This window comes from Ictidomys tridecemlineatus, chromosome 8, assembly GCF_052094955.1.
Source record: "Ictidomys tridecemlineatus isolate mIctTri1 chromosome 8, mIctTri1.hap1, whole genome shotgun sequence".
Taxonomy (NCBI): domain Eukaryota; kingdom Metazoa; phylum Chordata; class Mammalia; order Rodentia; family Sciuridae; genus Ictidomys; species Ictidomys tridecemlineatus.
Genome location: NC_135484.1, coordinates 49,441,880 through 49,462,169, shown reverse-complemented (window position 1 = coordinate 49,462,169; position 20,290 = coordinate 49,441,880). Strand labels below are relative to the sequence as shown.

The 20,290-nt window shown below is 32.8% G+C and overlaps 1 protein-coding gene across 4 annotated transcripts in view; it reads right to left on the bottom strand.

Annotated features, from left to right (window-relative positions):
• LOC110599396 (uncharacterized) overlaps positions 1-20,290 on the bottom strand; it is a 179,535-nt gene that overhangs the window by 79,496 nt on the left and 79,749 nt on the right. For 2 of the 4 annotated variants that reach the window (XR_013424948.1, XM_078019426.1), the window contains one exon: positions 15,088-16,625. The exons of the other annotated variants lie outside the window; for them this stretch is intronic. Coding sequence is in view for 1 of the 2 variants with exons in the window: in XM_078019426.1 (XP_077875552.1) it covers positions 16,486-16,625 (140 nt within the window). In the remaining variant the exon portion in view is untranslated. Of the gene's footprint in view, positions 1-15,087; positions 16,626-20,290 lie in introns of those variants that run through there. 4 annotated transcript variants of the gene reach the window in all.

Below are 20,290 nucleotides of genomic sequence, written 5' to 3'. Positions count from 1 at the left end.
GAAATAATCATGCAAACTAATGTACTTAAGCTGAAAAAAAAACTTCACTATTCTGAAGATTTCACATCATTGCATTTTTTTTAAAGAGAGAGTGAGAGAGGAGAGAGAGAGAGAGAGAGAGAGAGAGAGAGAGAGAGAGAGAGAGAGAGAGAGAGAGAATTTTTAATATTTATTTTTTAGTTCTCCGCAGACACAACATCTTTGTTGGTATGTGGTGCTGAGGATCGAACCCGGGCCACACGCATGCCAGGCGAGCACGCTACCACTTGAGCCACATCCCAGCCCACATCATTGCATTTTTTAAGGTTATTTTTGTAATAAGTATCATTCATCAGGCCTTTTTATGAAAGTAAATTTACAATGACTTTAGTAAGGTTGAGAGAGAGGCTAAATTTGGAAAATTTATAGCTTATCTTCAAACCCTTGATACTAACCACAGATTTTTTAATAACCCTTATTTTAAAATGTCTTATTTTAAAAAATAATAACACCAATTTTGTACATAATTAGGTACACTGATTTGGACGGCCTTACCTTCCTTATTCACCAATCTATCTAAATGGATATAGGTCTTGTCAGGATGTTCAATAATGGAACTACATTTCAATGGCTAATTATAGCCTCTCTTCTATTTTCTATGAATGGACATGTGTGGGTATTTCTTGTCCAGTGACACAAGCAATCTCCTAAGGAGTAGTCTAACTATTATGGTAACATAATTAAAATCTTTTGAATTTTGTATTCTTATTTTCATAGTATGTGTGGAATATTCACACAAATGGTAAGTCTGAAAATCAAAGAGGATATCTTTTCCACCATTTCAAAAATTATTTAGATTACCGAGAAGTGCATCTCAATTTCACATTAGAGAAAAAATCAAGAAATAATATTGTTTTCCAAATTAATTCTTTTAGGTCTTTATTCTGTAATACAAAACAATGTGATTTTTTTTTCAAAATGAACCCAATGTTAGTACAATCAAAATGCTCTAACTTAAAAAAATATATGGAAAGGAAGTTAGATTTTCACTAAAATTTAATACATTCACTGAAACTTTGGTTTTGGTGAACCATCATACTACTTGAAATCTCTAAGATTAGGATGATGGAAAGAAAATAGGTTGTTATAAAAAGTAGAATTATATTGTTTAGACTACATGCCATGTATTTATTTATTTTTGGTGGCTGAAAGAGCTTTGAAAGACGGCGGCATAATTGTCAACATTTCTCTAGTATTTATGTAGTGAGACTGAAATAATGAAAGTGATTTATTGTTCTTGGATAGGATTCTGGTTTTGGAAGAGAGTAAATGAACTCAGTTTCCAGCCAATATTGTAGAATATAAAAATTTTCAGAAATTAGTGACTATAATGCTCTTTTAAAAAAGAAAAACAAAACCACACACCCAAATTTGTCACATCAAGTTACATATTAAGTAATGTAGCTGAATTTACTTCTGAAATACATATTTAGAACCATATTGTTACTGCAAATAATAAAAACGTCTATTTGGAGATTAAAACATAAAATAAAATCATAAAGTATACATGATATATTGGAGACTCTCTTTGTAATTAAAAAAATCTTAATGTATTTTTGGCTCAAAACACTTGAAAGTAGAGACAAATAAAATATTGAGTCTTATTAGTAATTAATTATTGGGATAGGACATAATTAACTATATATGTTTCTGTTATTGGTAAAGGAAACATATTTCCCTAGATTATTGTGACTGAATGTTTACAAACAATAGCGTAATCAAGCTCCAAATATTTGGTTGTTTGGAGTCCTATAAATCATTGATCTTGCTGCTTGATTTAGATACACAATTGTCATCTGGGTATTTAACTGCAGACATGTTTACTGTCACAAAAATGTCCTTGTTGATTTGTTGTTGTTGTTGTTATTGTTGTTGTTTCATTCTAGCATCTCCTCAACAGTTACTGCTCAAGAAAAAAAAATACTGGCCGCTGTCATCCTCTGGTTTTTTTCTTTACAAAGACTTGCTGTATTGTTTTTTTTTTCATTTCATTCAAACTTAGACTATGGATCAGATCTGGGCACATTGCTGTTAAGGACACTTTGTTAATAGCAGCAAAACAAAGTTGCCATTACTGTGACAAGAGTATTTTATTAATTGTCCAGTCTGGGCACTAGCCCAAGGTAAAACCAACAGGATAAATGGCTCATTGCCATCATTTCCAACAGAAGAGTACAATGCTATTCTTCCCTTTCTAACATTGGCTCAGTTCCCATTATTTAATTGATCAGCGAGAGACAGACACAATTATTTTTCTTAATTTTCTTGTTTTAGGATTGCATAATGGATCTTCCCCTTACATATCTCTCTACTCACATCTCATTATTTCCACTATGTCATTGCATATAATTTATATGAAGTCAGTTTTCCCTGCTTTGTTTTCAGCTCTTTAATACAAATTTATCTGCTCAACTCACTCCAAGCTTCTTTTTCTCATTATTCTATGCTACAGGTATCAAAATTTCTAGACAGACATACAGGGAGACATACAGGGAACACATATGTATCATGGTAGTGGGGAGATCAGAAATGTGTATCCTTTATATCAAAGACTTAAATTTTTCATCAGAAAAAGTTCAGATATCATGGGGTAAAAGAAATACTTTACAGAGAAAATATTGAGTTTTAAATTTATTTTGAAAAATGTTATCAGCTGCTGAGGGCCATTACCAAGTAGGAATGACGCATCGAAATTTCCTTGCCAAGCGTACCCCATGCTGCTTAGAGGACATTTGATGGAACATTGCATGCATGCTTTAATAAGGTGACCTTGCTCAAGGACCAAGGCGGATTCGGGTTTAGAGCTGATCAGGTTTGAGGAAGTAACCGGCTCCTTGAGTTTAAGGCGTTGCCAGTTTAAGATAATGGGTTTTAAGGAAGTTGGAAGTTGAAGATTATTGCTGGGATTAGGGTGTTCCTGCTGCTTGTTCCCGTTGAGTTCTCGTGAGATTAAAAGGGGATTTGGAGAGAGCCTCGTGGAGTAGGTGGATTGTCGGGAGGCAGCAGAACGCGTTTGCCCCTGGACCTGTGTGGAGGCGGTGTGAGAGCTGGAATAAAGAATTGCTGTTTGAACCTACAAAGCTGTAAGTGCCACGTGATTCTGGTGCCAAGCCGAGACATTGGCCTTGGCAATCAGCTAAAGCTCTGGAGTGCAATATTATTATGTTGGCACTGTACACTGAAGTGAGAAATTGCCCAGAAGTACATTTTTCCTAGGTGGTTTGCATTACTAAGTGGGTTCTACTATTTAAAGGAAAACACTCAGGAACTGTTATCTCTTTGATCCAGCAACTTAACACTACTTTTAAGCCTCACAGAGAAGCTGTATTAGGTTAAAAAACAATTCATATTAACTTTATGACAACTGATTCTGAACAATATTATATCAAGACATGTCAGCATAACAAAAAATGACATGCAACAAAATATACATATATTAAAAATGTAATGTAGATAACCAAATATATGCCTAAGTGAAAAATTTTACATGCAAATAATATTTTTCAACGATTTTCTTCATGGGTCAGTAAAGTATCAAAATGTAGTTATAATGGCTTTGTTAAACACTGAAATTAAATATATGCCATGACTTAAATCTTCATATGTTGCTCTTTTTTTTTAATCTGTTGTTTTAAACTCTAATTAATTTGACTGTTAACTAACTCTGCCAGTTTATCTACACTAATCATTCAGGAAGTAATCCCATCTTTGTTGGAAAAGAATTAATGTTGGACCAGTTGCAATTTTTTCATTAGCAAGCATTTTGGGGAAGGACCAGACAGAATAGCATCTTATATATTTTGAATAGTTTTACATGGAGCCAATGGTCCCAAGGGAGCAGAAATGTTAGTCGTCACATTAGTTATACTTTCAGTACTATTGTGTCAACTGCAAATATGCATGCTACATATATGTTTTAGTAATATTGCAAAGATCAGGGCTTTTTCTTTTTTACATGCAATAAAAATGAATAGCTTGAAACTTCCTGAAACAATGATTCTTTACTTGAAAAATTTATAACCCTAAAGTGTTTGGGAGTAACATTCATAAGATCATCACTCATTATTGATAACACTTGACTAATTATCTTTATATGTCAGTCCATAAGCCATATTTCCATAATAGGCCTTATTATTTTATAACCAAAATTCATGTGGGCTCCTAACATAATTATTGAAGATAATCTTATATTGTAAATGAAAAAGAAAATTTTAGAAATATCCTAAATCCTATTCAAATGACAATGCTTTCTAATGTACCTCATTTAAAAATCATTTATTATAAATAATTTTTAACTGTGGACCTTCAGGCTTCTGGGGGTTCTTAATATGGATCATTAGAGTGCTGATGAACATTATAAATGTTCATGATATTTTTGAGCTGTTTCCCTGTGTGTCTATCAGGATCTATCCCTATTTAGAACTGAACATTCCTTAATAATCACATTAGCTACTTTAAGCTTCAAACTACATAAAGTTTATGTTAGGTAATCCTGCAACATTAACAAAATATCTGTTGAAGAACTGGAGTGGATTCTAAGTTTCTCTATGGCATCCTTCAAATAACTTCTATGAAAAAGTGGGCACACAACTAAAAAAAAAGGATGGAAGTATAACAGTTCAATTCTTCATGAGAGAATATTAGCAATGCTTCTCACACATCTAGAACTCCAGTGTGGGCACATCAGTTGAGTATTCAATGTTTGAGAGGGACAGATTCACAACATTTCTGAACTCCATTGCTATATTAAGCTGCCTCTTAAAGTAACAGACCTTTGCTTTTAGCTCTTCCAACTTTACTTTTATGATCCAGATTGATTAAAGAAAATAGAAAAAGAAAAAGAAATTCAGGATACATTGGGTAAGTTCATCTGTAGTCTTGCAAAATATATAAAAATATATATAACTAAATGTTATCTTATTTAAACCAAGAATTCTTTTATAGATGCAAAACTTCAATGAGACAACATATTCAGTTTTTATTCAGCAATTTTTTTTCTAATAAAGATCCTCTTGAAAAATATTTTAACATTTTCTAGTATTCAATCCTACTGGGAAAATATCTCATCAGACAAAACTGAACAGATTGCCTATTAAAAATGAGGACAATATAATGATATCAATTGGGCTTTTTTGTTTAGAAGTGACAGATATCAAATTCAAGCTAAGTTCAGCACATAAGAAAATTTATTGGTTCAAATAAGCTTAGAATATTGAGGTAGCTCATAGAATCAATAGCTTAGCTGTGCAAGCCTGTCTCCAACGGGCTGAAAAATAGTTCTTGTTATCTGGTACTCTCTGTCTCTCATTGTCTTCTCTCTGACTTTTTTTTTTTTTTCCCTCTCTCTTTCTTGCTCTCAATTTTGGCCTGTCTTTTCCTCTTCACATCTTATTCTAAAGTAATGGGTTTCCCCACGGATCTATGGATTATGTTCCTGTCAACCCCATAATTCAGTGGACATAAAGAAATGCCATTTTCCATTGGCAATGTAACAATGCTATGGATAAATTTGGATTCACTTTGTTTAGACCACATACTCATTTTTTGACGTCATGATTATTGTTACAGAGAAAAAATGTCATTGTGAGTCCAAAGTAGGTCATATGTGGCCAAAGAACAAGGTCTTCTTTAAGAAGAAAAGGAGTATGTCTACCACACATCATTATTACAAACTAACACCTTTTGTCAAGAAGCTCAGAACTGGGGCTGGAGATGTAGCTCTGTGGTAGAGTATGTGTTCAGTGTGCATAAAACCGTGGGTTCAATCTCATGTTCATTTCTATTTTTATTTCTAAAAGAAATCATGATTCTCTTTCTTAAACATGTTTTAATATTTTAAATTATTTCAAATCATTTTAGAGATAGTTTATACTACAAAAAAAGTAATAAATTAAATGTAATTTGGTTTCAAGTAGATCAAAGTGTTAGCTATTTTGGAAATGTTAAATGAAGCATAGCGGTTTTATTTTAGCAAATGTGGAAGGCTATTCAAGCAAAAAACATGGCAAAAAAATATTAGCAACTCTACAATCTGTTGCAGCTACCCACTTGGTAACTTAAACAGTATTTAAACTAGATTCAGCTATGATTTTAATTGTTGATGTCATATTAAAATAACTCCTGGATTTGATTTAATCATATTGCTTCTGGAAATGCTTGAGCTAATTTACGCTCCTAGAGGTGAATGAGCAAGCACAGCCAATGACCCAATATTATAAGATTTTGCTAAACCATAATTAAGTACCCAGAGAACACAATGAGTAATAATGTGAAACATTTCTTAGTTACTACATTTTTTAAAATTATAATTGGTTGCATTTAGATTGTCATATACTTACTCAGAATTTGTCAGTGGATAATAAATAAGTTAATCTGCATATCGAATAATGGTCACATATAAGGCTATTTTAGAACCCTAGAAGGATGTACTGAAGAGTACATTCCTGCTCCATTTCTGTAAAATCTCTTGTAGTTCCCCAGTTTTGGAATTTCTATCACGTGGTATCAAAGGAGTGCCCCAGAGTTTAGTCTCTGGTACAAAAAAAAAAAAAAAAAAATTAACCAAGCCAAAGGACAATTTCAAATTTAAAAGGGGTTCCAGGTAGGTGTGTAGTATATTAAATAATGACCATCTATAGATAGTAAGTCTAAATCTGTGGGATTTATGCTTTATTTAGGGGGAAAATGGTCTTTTATATGAAATTAAATAAAAGAAAAGATTCTCTAGATATTCTGGGCACTGAATCCAGTGGCCTCCTAAGAGGCACAGAAGAGACACCCACAGAAAAGAAAGAGGCAAAGTGACCACAGAGGGAGATATTGGAGGGGAATGGCCACAACCCATGGAATTCCTGGTACTAGCAGAAGCTGGAAGAGACACAGAACAGAATCTTCCTTATGACCGAATGGAAGGAAAATGGCCCTAAAGACTTTTTGATTTCAAATATCTGAGCTTCAGAACTGTAAAAGAACTAGTTTCTGTTGTTTTAAGTCACCTGTTTTGTAGTAATTTGTTACTACAGGCCTAGAAAAGGAATACATGTGAAAACTTGTGCCACTACACCATGGTGGCCAAAAGGAACTTTTGTTTCAGGTCCCACTGTGCATGTATATCTGGGCAAGAATAGGAACTTTTTTAACCTTCAACTATGGATAGTTACCTGGGATTGAGGGAATTTTATGAGTCTAGATATATTATAACTGAAAGGAATCTAATTATTATAACTTATAAAACAGAAATGTAAGCAGAAATACATGGGGAAAGCACCTGTCCTATAAAGGTCTTCAAATCTTTCTAATACTTTGAAAGATTGTTGCTTTATCTTGGTAAGACAAAAGGCTTTATTTTCATCTCTTGCTAAGGTTTTGAGATATGAAGGTTTTTCCTTTCATGGACTACTCTAGCATTTTCTGTCTACCATCTTTGCACTTATCATGTTATATTGCAATATGATCTTTGCATATATAGGTCCTCTTTTCAATATTACTAACTTTCTGAGGGTCACAAGAGCCTCAAAGCAAAACATAACAAAACAAAAACCAAGGAATAAACATAACCATGGAGGTGAGAGAATTCTACAATGAAATTATAGAACATTGATGAAAGTAACTGAAGAAGAATATTAAAAGATGGAAAGATCTTCCATGTTCATTGATAGGCAGAATTAATATTGTAACAATGGCCTACCAAAAGCACTTTGCACTTTCAATGGAATCCCTGTAAAAGTACCAATGAAATTCTTCACAGAGCTAGAAAAAAAAGTAGTCCTAAAATTCATGTAAAAGAATAAAAATTTCAGAATAGTCAAAGAAATTGTAAGCAAAAAGAACAACTCTGGAGACATCACAACACTGAGACTACAAAGTTATAGTAAGAACAGCTGCATGGTCCTGCCATAAAAACAAGCACATAGACCAATGGAAAAGAATTGAAGACACAGAGAAAAATCTCAACAGATGGAATCATCTAATCATTACAAAGGTACAAAAAACATGTTGGAAGAAAGACAGCCTTTTTAATAAATTATGGTAGAAAAACTGGCTATCCATATTGTTTTAGTCAGCTTTTTTTTTCCTGCTGCTGTGACTAAAAGAACCCTACCAGAACAATTTGGGTGTGGGATATTTGAGGACACATGGTTTCAGAGGTCTTAGTTCATAGAATGGCTTGTTCCATTCCTCAGGGTTCCAGGTGAGGCAGGACATCATGGCAGAACAGTGTGGCATAGGGAAACAGCACACATGATGATCAGAAAGCAGAGAGAGAGGTCTTCACTTGCCAGATACAAATATATACCCCAAAGCCATGCCCCCAATTCCCAACTCCTTGCCATACCCTACCACGTCAGTTACCACTCAGTTAATCCCTATTAAGGGACTAATCACTGATTGGGTTAAGCCAATTATTTCTCCACTGAACCTTCTTGTGTTGTCTCACACATGAGCTTTTGATGGACATCTCACATTCAAAACATAACATATGTAGAATTAAACTAAATCCCTATTTCTTACCTTGCACAAAAGTAACTGAACTTTAATCAAAGACCTAGAAATTAGATCAGTAATATTGCAACCGCTGGAAGACCACAGAGGATCAATACTCCATCACATAGACTCAGGCAACAACTTCCTCAATATGACTCTTATTAAAGCTTAGAAAATAAAATTAAAAAATAATAAATATTATGGAATAAAAGTAAAAAGCTTTTGCACAACAAAGTAAATAATTATGAGCATGAAAAGACAACCTTCAGAATAGGAGAAAAATTTTTAGTAACTACACTTCTGACAGAAGATTAATATCCAGAAGATACAAAGAACACCCCCCCCCCAAAAAAAAAACTAACAAAACCCAAAGAATCCAATCAAGAAATGGGCAAATGAGCTAAACATTTAACATGAAATGAAAATGGTCAACAAATATATGAAAAAAATGTTCAACATCCTTAGCAATCAGAGAAATGAAAATGAAAACTATGCTGAGATTTCATCTCATTCTAGTTAGAAAAGCAATCATCAAGAATGCAAGGATAGGGGCTGGGGTTGTGGCTCAGTGGTAGAGTGTTTGTCTGGCATGCACGAGGTACTAGATTCAATCCTCAGCACCACATAAATGTAAAAAAATAAAGATATTGTGTTCACCTAAAACTGAAAAATAAATGCTAAAAAAAAGAATGCAAGGATAACAGAAAAGGAACACGTATATGCTGCTGTTGAGATTATAAGCTAGGACAGCTATTATGAAATCAGTATGGAGATTCCTCAAAAGACAAGGACCGGAACCAACATGAGATCCAGCTATATCACTTCTTGGTATTTATCGAAAAGAACCTAAGTCATCATACTATAATGATACATGCATACCCATGCATATAGCAGCACAATTCACAGTATTCAGTCTATGTGTCTGTCAACAGATGAATGGGTAAAAAGAATGTGGTACATATACACAATTTTACTTAGTCATAAAGAAGAATGAAATTTTATCATTTGCAGGAAAATGGATGGAACTTCAGAATATCATGTTAAATGAATTAAGACTCAGAAATTGAAGTCCTGTCGTGTGTGTTCTGTCACTTATAGAATCTAGAGAGAAAAAGAGGAACATGAAAACAGAAGAAAAACCAGTAGAATGAGAAAAAGGATCAGGGTGTGAGAGGAGGAGAAGAAAAGGGGAGGTCCTGGAAATGAAATTGACCAAATTGTTATGTGCACGTATGACTATATCACAATGATCCTGTTATTTTGTATACTTATAATGAAGCAATAAAAAAACTTTAAACTAATTTTATTCTACATTCTTTTAACATTTATCTTTACATGTAAAATGTGGGCTTCAATCTTTAAATTTTAAATCAACTCTGGGCATTACACATGTATAATACCAGCTGAACATTATATTTTACCAAGATTTCTGAAAAAAAAAATCTGTCTTATATATTAATTTCTATAATTTAATTTTGTAACTGTTTTTTAAACTTTATTACTACTTTATTATCAATGGAGCTGGGCAAAATTTAAAATAGCAAGTCCGATATCTCCATTTATCCTTTTTCCAAAATTAAATACTTGATTTCAAATAACAAAGATTTGAAGGCACAATTTGATAACATTTCTGAATATCATAGAACATTCAAGTAAATTACATTTGGTTATAATTCTCAAACAACTTTTATCTAACATATCCCTAGGTTCTGAGAACTTTCTCGATGAACTCCAAGGATACCCTTGTCATTTATCCATTTATTATCTGAACAACTGTGAAGCCCTCTGGTCAGAGTTGGGACTTTGTGCACAGCTGTGCCAGGTCTGATTTTGCAGTCCTTTCTCATTGTATCCTCCAGACTTAGTCTCCACCCTTGCCCTCTACCATGAGGACAACAGCTGTGAGGGTCTGACCTTTGCTAAGTTCCTGTCTTTTGGCAATAATGATTGACTTCTGCTTATCTGAAGCCAAGGTTCACTGTCAACACAACAGGAAGAGAGGAGAAGAAGGGCCGGGGTGGGGTGGTAGGGGCGAAGAGGAAGAAGAAAAAGAAAAAGGAGGAAGAAGACCAGGAGAAATTGTTGTTTTAGGAAAACCTTTGGTTATTTTCTTAATTTTCTAAGTCAATCAGGGTGATGATCCGACTCTGAATACACAGATAGTCAAGGGCATCTCAAAGAATGAATCATGTCTCTCGAAAATGAGACTACAAAGTTTATTTTTAAAACTAATACTTGATAAAGCTGAGGTAGAATTAAGTTTACCCAAGGTCAATCAAACAGGTAGATTTTAAGTTAGAATCAAGGTTTAGATATTTATATAAAAACTCCACTTTCTATTATGCTTTTATTTGTTAATCAGTTTTAGTTTATAAAATTGATACAGAAGTACAGAAAAAATAATCTCACATTTGATACAAAGGTACTAATAAAAATGTGAAGCTCAGATGAGACCTCAACACTTCCAAGTAAGATTTTTCTAATGAGTAAATTTTGAGTTATTTCTATCTGCATCAACACACAAAAACACACACACACACTCACAACTTCACATGAATGTGATAATATTCCACTTGCTGTTCTTAATGTGTTTCTTCTGTCAACAATGTGTGAAATGATTTATGTCATTGAATGCATGTCTACTGAATTATTCTTAATAGCTAAATAGCATTTCATAGTACATTTAGACCATATTTTATTCCCATTTTTTGAGACTTGCATTATTTCATAATTTTAGTTCTTTACACGTGGAATAATTATAATCTTGTCATATGATGTTCTCTGAACCAATTCTACTGACTATGCTACCTATATCTGTAATGGTGAGGAACTGTCTGATTCCTTTCTTTCTTCAATGTGTACTTGACCTATGGTCAGAATGCTTGCTTTGTGGTCTTGGCAAGACATTGAAACATTGTGGGTCTCAGTTTTCTTCATCAATAAATAAAGATAATAAGGCTTGTTTCATAGGACTATAGTGATGATTTTCAAAGCTAATAAAACTAAATTGAGTGGTGTTTTTGATAGGATATTAAGTTAGTGTTACCTAAGAAGAGGAGGGAAAAGGCCTTTAAGGTGACTATGATCTTAATTCCAACAGCCTAGCTAAGATCTGTGTAAAAGTTTCCCTTTATGATGTAGTTGCACACACCAGCTTGAACCTGAGTAGCTAACAACTAACTGAAAATATGTAAATTTTATCCTTTTTATGCCAAATTCAGGATAACTTGTTACTTTTCCTCTTTGATGAATGTAGAAACTATGTCTTTTTATTTACAATTATCACCAGTTTCTAGAAGACAGCCTTGATATAATAATAATAATAATAATAATAATAATAATAATTATAATACTGGCTAACATTTATTGAATAGAAACTTTACTCTTGGAAGCTCAGTGGAGAGTTTTAAAACATGAATAGCCACAGATCAAGAAAGATAAATGTATTGACCTCTGGTGCTTCTAGGTACAAGGTGACAGCTGGATGACCACCCAGTATTGAACATAGGAGGAGTCCTTCTCTCTACATGGCCATGCTGTCCATATCCTCTACATTTCTCTAGTAGATTTTTTTTTCCCAAGATGATCCCCATGTGATTCACTGGGCTTTGAAACCACATTAAATTTTAAGGGTTTATTGAAATAATGACTGGAAAAAACAGACATCTCAAATCCTTAGGAAAAAAAATAATAATCTGATAGCAGAGACAAGGCAAGGGACATATAAATAAGATTTTTATTATTCCTAAAACTAAACAAAAAAAAGCCTCCACCACAAGTTACTACCAAATACAACTATAAGCACACCAAAGAAACACAAAATAGAAATGGGGCCATTGTACTCCTGGAGATATACTCTCAAAGCTGAGTTTAGGGATGCAAAAAAACTCTTCAAAATATTATGTCACATCTTTAATTTTCATAATATTTTGTTGTAGCACTGAACGAATGGACATTCTTTGAGTAGAAAATTACATTCTTGAAATTGAGATGGAAAAAAGTGAAATCTCTAAAGACTCTCGGGCAGTTTTAGAAGTAGTTTTGATTTAATGATTGTTAGAATTTCTTCATGATCAGTCTTTCAATTGGTATATTTTTGTGAATACAGCAAATGTGACAGTACATTGTTTCTAATTTAATTTTAAATAATGTGTGTAATATCCCAATATGCCCAATTTTACTTTGGAGTCTTGGTAAAAAAGTAGTTTTTCCATGTTTCTCTTCTAACCACAATTTCTTGTATATGTTCCAGTTTTGTTTTATTTCTTTACCTTTGCACAAATTCTTATTTCACTTTTAAAATTATACCTACTAAGGAAAAACAAAGCTGTTTTACTCTAAGCAGTTGAGTATCATAAATAATTTTTTTTCTTTTTTTATTGGTTGTTCAAAACATTACATAGTTCTTGATATATCATATTTCACACTTTGATTCAAGTGGGTTATGAACTCCCATTTTTACCCCGTATACAGATTGCAGAATCACATCAGTTACACTTCCATTGATTTACATATTGACATACTCATGTCTGTTGTATTCTGTTGCCTTTCCTATCCTCTACTATCCCCCCTCCCCTCCCCTCCCCTCTCCTCTTCTCTCTCTACCCCCTCTATTGTAATTCATTTCTCCCCCTTGTATTATTATTCCCTTTCCCCTCACTTCCTCTTGTATGTAATTTTGTATAACCCTGAGGGTCTCCTTCCATTTCCATGCAATTTCCCTTCTCTCTCCCTTTCCCTCCCACCTCTCATCCCTGTTTAATGTTAGTCTTCTTCTCATGCTCTTCTTCCCTACTCTGTTCTTAGTTTTTCTCCTTATATCAAAGAAGACATTTGGCATTTGTTTTTTAGGGATTGGCTAGCTTCACTTAGCATAATATGCTCTTATGCCATCCATTTCCCTCCAAATTCTATGATTTTGTCATTTTTTAATGCAGAGTAATACACTCCATTGTGTATAAATGCCACATTTTTTTTTATCCATTCATCTATTGAAGGGCATCTAGGTTGCTTCCATAGTCTTGCTATTGTGAATTGTGCTGCTATGAACATCGATGTAACAGTGTCCCTGTAGCATGCTCTTTTTAGGTCTTTAGGGAATAGACCGAGAAGGGGAATAGCTGGGTCAAATGGTGGTTCCATTCCCAGCTTTCCATGAAATCTCCATACTGCTTTCCAAATTGGCTGTACCAATTTGCAGTCCCACCAACAATGTACAAGTGTACCCTTTTCCCCACATCCTCGCCAGCACTTGTTGTTGTTTGACTTCATAATGGCTGCCAATCTTACTGGAGTGAGATGGTATCTTAGGGTGGTTTTGATTTGCATTTCTCTGACTGCTAGAGATGGTGAGCATTTTTTCATGTACTTGTTGATTGATTGTATGTCCTCCTCTGAGAAGTGTCTGTTCAGGTCCTTGGCCCATTTGTTGATTGGGTTATCTGTTATCTTATTGTCTAATTTTTTGAGTTCTTTGTATACTCTGGGTATTAGGGCTCTAACTGAAGTGTGAGGAGTAAAGATTTGTTCCCATGATGTAGGCACCCTATTTACCTCTCTAATTGTTTCTTTTGCTGAGAAAAAAACTTTTTAGTTTGAGTAAGTCCCATTTGTTGATTCTAGATATTAACTCTTGTGCTATGGGTGTCCTATTGAGGAATTTGGAGCCCGACCCCACAGTATGTAGGTTGTAGCCAACTTTTTCTTCTATCAGATGCCGTGTCTCTGATTTGATATCAAGCTCCTTGATCCATTTTGAGTTAACTTTTGTGCATGGCGAGAGAAAGGGATTCAGTTTCATTTTGTTGCATATGGATTTCCAGTTTTCCCAGCACCATTTGTTGAAGATGCTATCCTTCCTCCATTGCATGCTTTTAGCCCCTTTATCAAAAATAAGAAAGTTGTAGTTTTGTGGGTTGGTTTCTGTGTCCTCTATTCTGTACCAATAAATAATTTTTAAGAATGAGTTTTCTTATTACTTAAATTGCATATTTCTGTCAAATGCACATTTCTAGCAATCTGCCCCTTTAAAAGCTTCATTTCATCCATTTCACTTTATATTTGTTGAATTAATGATTCATGTATATTGAAGAAAATTTAACTATTAGAAATGCATATACATTGAACAGGAGTTTATTCAAATCATAAAGACTAATGCACAACCAACATGCACATTAGATTAAATCATGTGAAATTGCTAATATTGCTACAAAATGACAATTTGACATATTTCATCCTAATAAGCACATGCCCTCTAAAAGTGCTTTATCTATAATAACTACAAAAATGTAATATTTGCAAAATACACTAAAGAGAAAACTTGTAAATGAATTATTTAATTGTTTCTCACATGAAAATTATTTTCCATTTAGCCCTAAATAATATTTTAAGACCTTTTCAACTTTCAAAGGGCTGAGCTACAAATGATTAATAATAAAGATAATGAAACTGGTATTTGGATAGAATGAAGCATTTCATTTTAATCAAGATCTGTTTAATATCACATAGATTATATCGGACTCAGTCCCTTGATAATGTATAATGATGCCACAAAATTAATCGACTTGAATAAAACACATTATTTTAATAAAAACATTTAACATCAGGTGGTTATTTGTACATATAACAAAGTAAATTAATTTTTATAATGTCACTTAAATGTTATTAATAAAGAGAGCTCTTTAAGATGGCCATTAAATGCCCCAAATATCTGGTCTATCCACATAAAATGACAACCCAAAAACAAAAGAGGAGTGGTGGAATTGGCCAAATACCTTGAAGAAGAGGGAAAAATTGGACCATTAGGTAATCAGGTAAGTATTAAATAATTCATTATGAATTTTGAATAATTGAAGTAAAGAGTAGGAAACAGGGCACTGAGGGGTAGTTGGGTATCTGGTTTTTAGCCTCTTCTAATAATAGCAAGTGGCTGTGAGTAAGACACGTAACTGCACTGAGTATCAACTCTTCATCCATAAAGTATAGGGATGGTGTGAAACAGGAGACATTATCTATTAAGTCTGTGATACAAAAAAAAATTACTTGTAATAACTAGTGGTAGCTTAACATTTATAATTATTTCTTTTCACCCAAGAGTTATTTAAAAAAAAAAAAAAACCTAAGAAAAGTCTCAGGTACTGTATAGTGAGATACTCAGCTTTCCTTTAGCCAGGCTTGATTTCTAGTCACAAATATTCTAAAAACACAATTCTGTCATTGTTCACATGTTCTAATTATCACAGGTCAAGATGGACTTAGTACTTAGGTTTCACTACCTAACATTTTAACTTATTTTAAGGACTTGTTTTCTACCCTGTTGTCACTGGATCGATGCACAATCTAATTGTTAGAGAGAAACACGACTCATTTCTAGATAATTCTACACTGAAGAGAAATGCTATTAGCATGAGAAACAATTGCCAATAAGGACTATTCAGTCAATGTACTAATTACTGTCAAGTTAATAAATAAAAACACTTGCTAATATTACAAGTACTCATGAAGGCGGATTGCTTCCTCTCCCAACCTCTGCCTGCAAGTTCCAAATTGATTTTTCAGCTAAAATTTTAGGTTTTGTTGCATCATTTCATGGTAGGTTTTAAACCAAATCACCAAACACACATACATTCTCTTTCTCTCTCTCTTTCAAGGACACACATATGCACACGTAGAAGCATTTGAAAGGATCTGGTTGACATTCTACATAAAGAGAAAATAAATTATAAAGTGATGTAATAATATAATAATAATAAATTATAAAAATGTATTCATAAGAATTTATAAATAAATGTATTATAATATAATATATAATAAATTATTTTGAAGTTTATTTAATACACATGCTAAACATATTGTTACCTCTGTTATACCACAAGTTTTGAGAATTTTCTTTCTTGATAATAACTGTGGTAAATTTTCTGCAGAGGTTGTATTGATTCTTTTCATTCCTGTACTCACTCTTTGCTACGTGCCTGCTTTCTTTGCTTTAAGTCTGTGCTGGTCTTGTGACTTGTGTTGAGCAATAGAACGTGGCACAACTCTGTCGCTTTCCCTGTTGAGATCTGAAGAGACTTTGTAGCTTCTGCTCTTTGCTTTTTGGAACACTGAAAAAAGAAAGAACACTTCACCTCCATGTGAAGAAATTCAGGCTTGTCCACTGGAATCACTGTCACCAATTGACAGACAGCATCAACTGCCACACAAATGGGTGAGGGCCTCCTATACCATTCTGTCCCAGTTGAACTGCAATAATACTGTGGCTACAGAAGAGAACTTAGATGAGACTAGCAGAAGAACCTCTCAACTGAACTCAGCCCAAATTCTCATTAGAAGATCATAAACAAATGCAATAATTGTTGTCTTAAGCCAATATGGTTTAAGATTGTTTATTATAAAGGAATAGAAAACTGATAAACTGGAAAATTAATAAATTATCTCAAGTGAAAATGAAGTGATTTCATAATTGAAAAAAAATTAATTCATTAGTAAGCCATTAAACTGTCCATCTCTTACAGGCTCAAGTATTTAAGAGGAGGGAAAAGCAAATGTCTTTTGTTCAGTCATCCTGAAGTTTTTTTTAAAACATAAAGATATCCTACTAAAGAGATTTTTTTTCTTTCCTGAAACAATCAAGCAAAGATCCACTTTTCTGTCTTTCATTGTTTTAGGAGCTCCTTTTGGTTTTGCTTGTTCACACATACACACACACACACACACACACACACGTATAGTTTATGTGTGTGTTTGTGTGTGTGCATGTGTCTGTGTGTGTGTGTGAGAGAGAGAGAGAGAGACAGAGAGAGAGAGAGAGAAAGAGAGAAAGTGTAAAATCACCTTATTCTAAACTTACAAGGCAAATTCCTTATTGGGCAACTTTCCCAGAAAAATAACTATAAATGTGCTTTTACACTATGAATTGTAGTTTTCTGGACCTCAGATAATTTATCATACCTTCTCCTCTCATAGTCATTTCTTGCCAAACACGAGTCAGTGTGTGTACAATAAATCTCTAAAGACAATATTAGAATAGACAGTGTAAAATAGGAGCTGAGGAGTTAGAATTTCCATTTCTTCTCTTTCTCTCTCTTTCTCCTTCCACACATGCACACACACACACACACACACACACACACACACACACACACCCTCGAATGTATTTCCATTTGTATTCACATAGTCTGAGATCCAAGATTTACTTTTGAAACTTGAAACATTGGCTTTTTTGGCACTTTTGTCATGGTTTTAAGCATTATTTGTTAGGAAAAGTCATTGAATAAGTGTATTAAATGAAATGATAAGGTTATTTACCTAAAAACCTATGGGTATGTAAGACTGAGGTCAGACTCAGTCTTACATACAGCTTTTATTATTGTTACAGCTTTTATTATTACTAAATATCGAATGCACATAAAACTAGTAATAATAACACTTAAGCGTAGCAGTACTATACCAAAATGAAATGAGAAATAGCTGAATGGTAGTCAATAAGAAATGAAATGGAATATGGGATGGTATTCAACAAAAAATGAAATGATAACCAGGCGTGGCAGTGCACGCCTGTAATTCCAGAGGCTTAGCCAGGGGGTTTGTGAGTTAAAAGCTATCCTCAGTAACTTAGTAAGGCTCTTAGCAACTCACTGAGACCCTGTCTCTAAATCAAATATTTAAAAGGGCTAAGGATGTGGCTCAGTGGTTAAGAGCCCTGGGTTCAATACACAGTACCAAAATAGATAAATAGATAAACATAAATGAGAGATCATTTTATGAGACAATATTGTTCTCAAATATTAGCTATATGGGTCATTGTCTAACTCCTTTAAACTCAAAATATCTTCCAATTATAATATAAAATTACCATATATTTTATACCAGGATATCATATAATAATACATAGTAATTTCACTTATGAATATATATATGAAATCCAAAAGTGCTAGTAAATAAATATTGATTAATTATTAACTGAAACATATATTTAATTGAATAAATATTAAATTAAAATCAATAGTTTATTAAACATTATCATTTGCAAGGAGGTCTATATGAGAAAGCAAAAATGATTCAATGTTATAAACTATAATATACCAGTGACTCAATTAAGAAAAACATATACCATATCGGTTCATTATGGAAAATTGAGTGGGTAAAATATAAACCCTAGTACTAATCTTTAAAAAATTACCAAGTTAAGAGAAGATATATAAAATATCCCTCAAACTACATGATAATATAAAAATTTCTTTTAATTTCAGGAGCAACAGAAGAGTCACATCAGAGATTTAAGTATATTTTCTAGAACTTTCAACAATTACAATAGTAAAGTATGGAACAGAAATTTGTAGAATAACTATTGTAAAATGTAAAAGTGAATTATTAAATTATTATTTATAATTTTGAAATGAGACCAAATATCTTAAAACCTGGTAAATATTTACAATGTACATTTGAAATGAAAACTCCATGAATTTCTAAATTCTTAAAACACCTAAAAATAAACTTAATAAGACACATAAAAAAACTATAATAAAAGGAAAAATGTCTTATTGAGAGCAAATGAAGCTTCAAATAAGAAAAACATGCTCTTTATAGATGGAAGTATTGATGTTAGAAAGACCTCGAAAGACATTGACTATCAATCTCATTTTCAGGTTTACAACTATTTCATATCAGAGTACAAATGAATTATTATCTATAATTTAATAAAAATGGTATTATATTTTAAACTCAATGGTGTGGAACAGTCAGAATTTATATAGAGAAAGCTAATAAAAGGGACATAAATATTTAAAATATTATAAAACTACTCTAAATAAAAAAGCATCATATTGGTTTTCTTAAGGAAATATGTCCAGAATACACAATCAAAAACCTTCCTGATTTCTGTGAAAAGTTAAGAAATGAAAGCAAATACATATGTCTATTGATAACAGTGGATGATTACATAGATATGAAATTTATGTATATAAAGGATGTACATAAGTTAACCTATGAATTGACAAATGGAGTCAGACAAATTGGCAAGAATTTTGGAGAAAAACATCACTATATGCCTTCTTTTAAATTTAAAAGCCAAATAAATTACATATGGAATTAATTATCCAACATTAAAAAGTTGCCCTAGAAATGTTAGAAAAAAGACAACAGATCTGGAAGGAAATGCCTCAATTAATTTTAAAGCTCACAAAGAAAAATTCAAACTCTTTAATAATTTAGAAGTGAAATTAAGTCTAAGGAAAGTTGATAGAAAACCTCTATCAATAACTGATGCTTTATATTTAATATGATACGACAATCAGTATTCATTATTCATGATGATTCTTGATATCATCTCTTGTTATTGTTTTTTTTGTATAAAATTTGCAATATTGCTAAAAGAAACAACTACCAAAGACCTTATCAATATTTCTGTTGGGTACTGTGTTAAGTTCATTGCTGTGCAGAGGGAAAACTGATATTTAAATTGTTGATGCTGCTTATGAGAAAATACCTGTTGGGCCTGGGGTTGTAGTTCAGTGGTACAGTGCTTATTTGATATGTATGAGGCACTGGGTTCAATTCTCAGCAATGCATAAGGATAAACAAATAAAATAAAGATATTGTGTCCATTAAAGATAAAATCACCCATTAAATCTCCCTTTCTGTTCTTCAGTCATGTTTTAAAGTTTCATTATCTGTGTTTTATTTTTTTAATATAGATCTTTCCATTTTTATTTGGTTAATTATTAATTTTTTTATTTTTATTTTTTGGTTATCTTAAGTGTAATTTTTA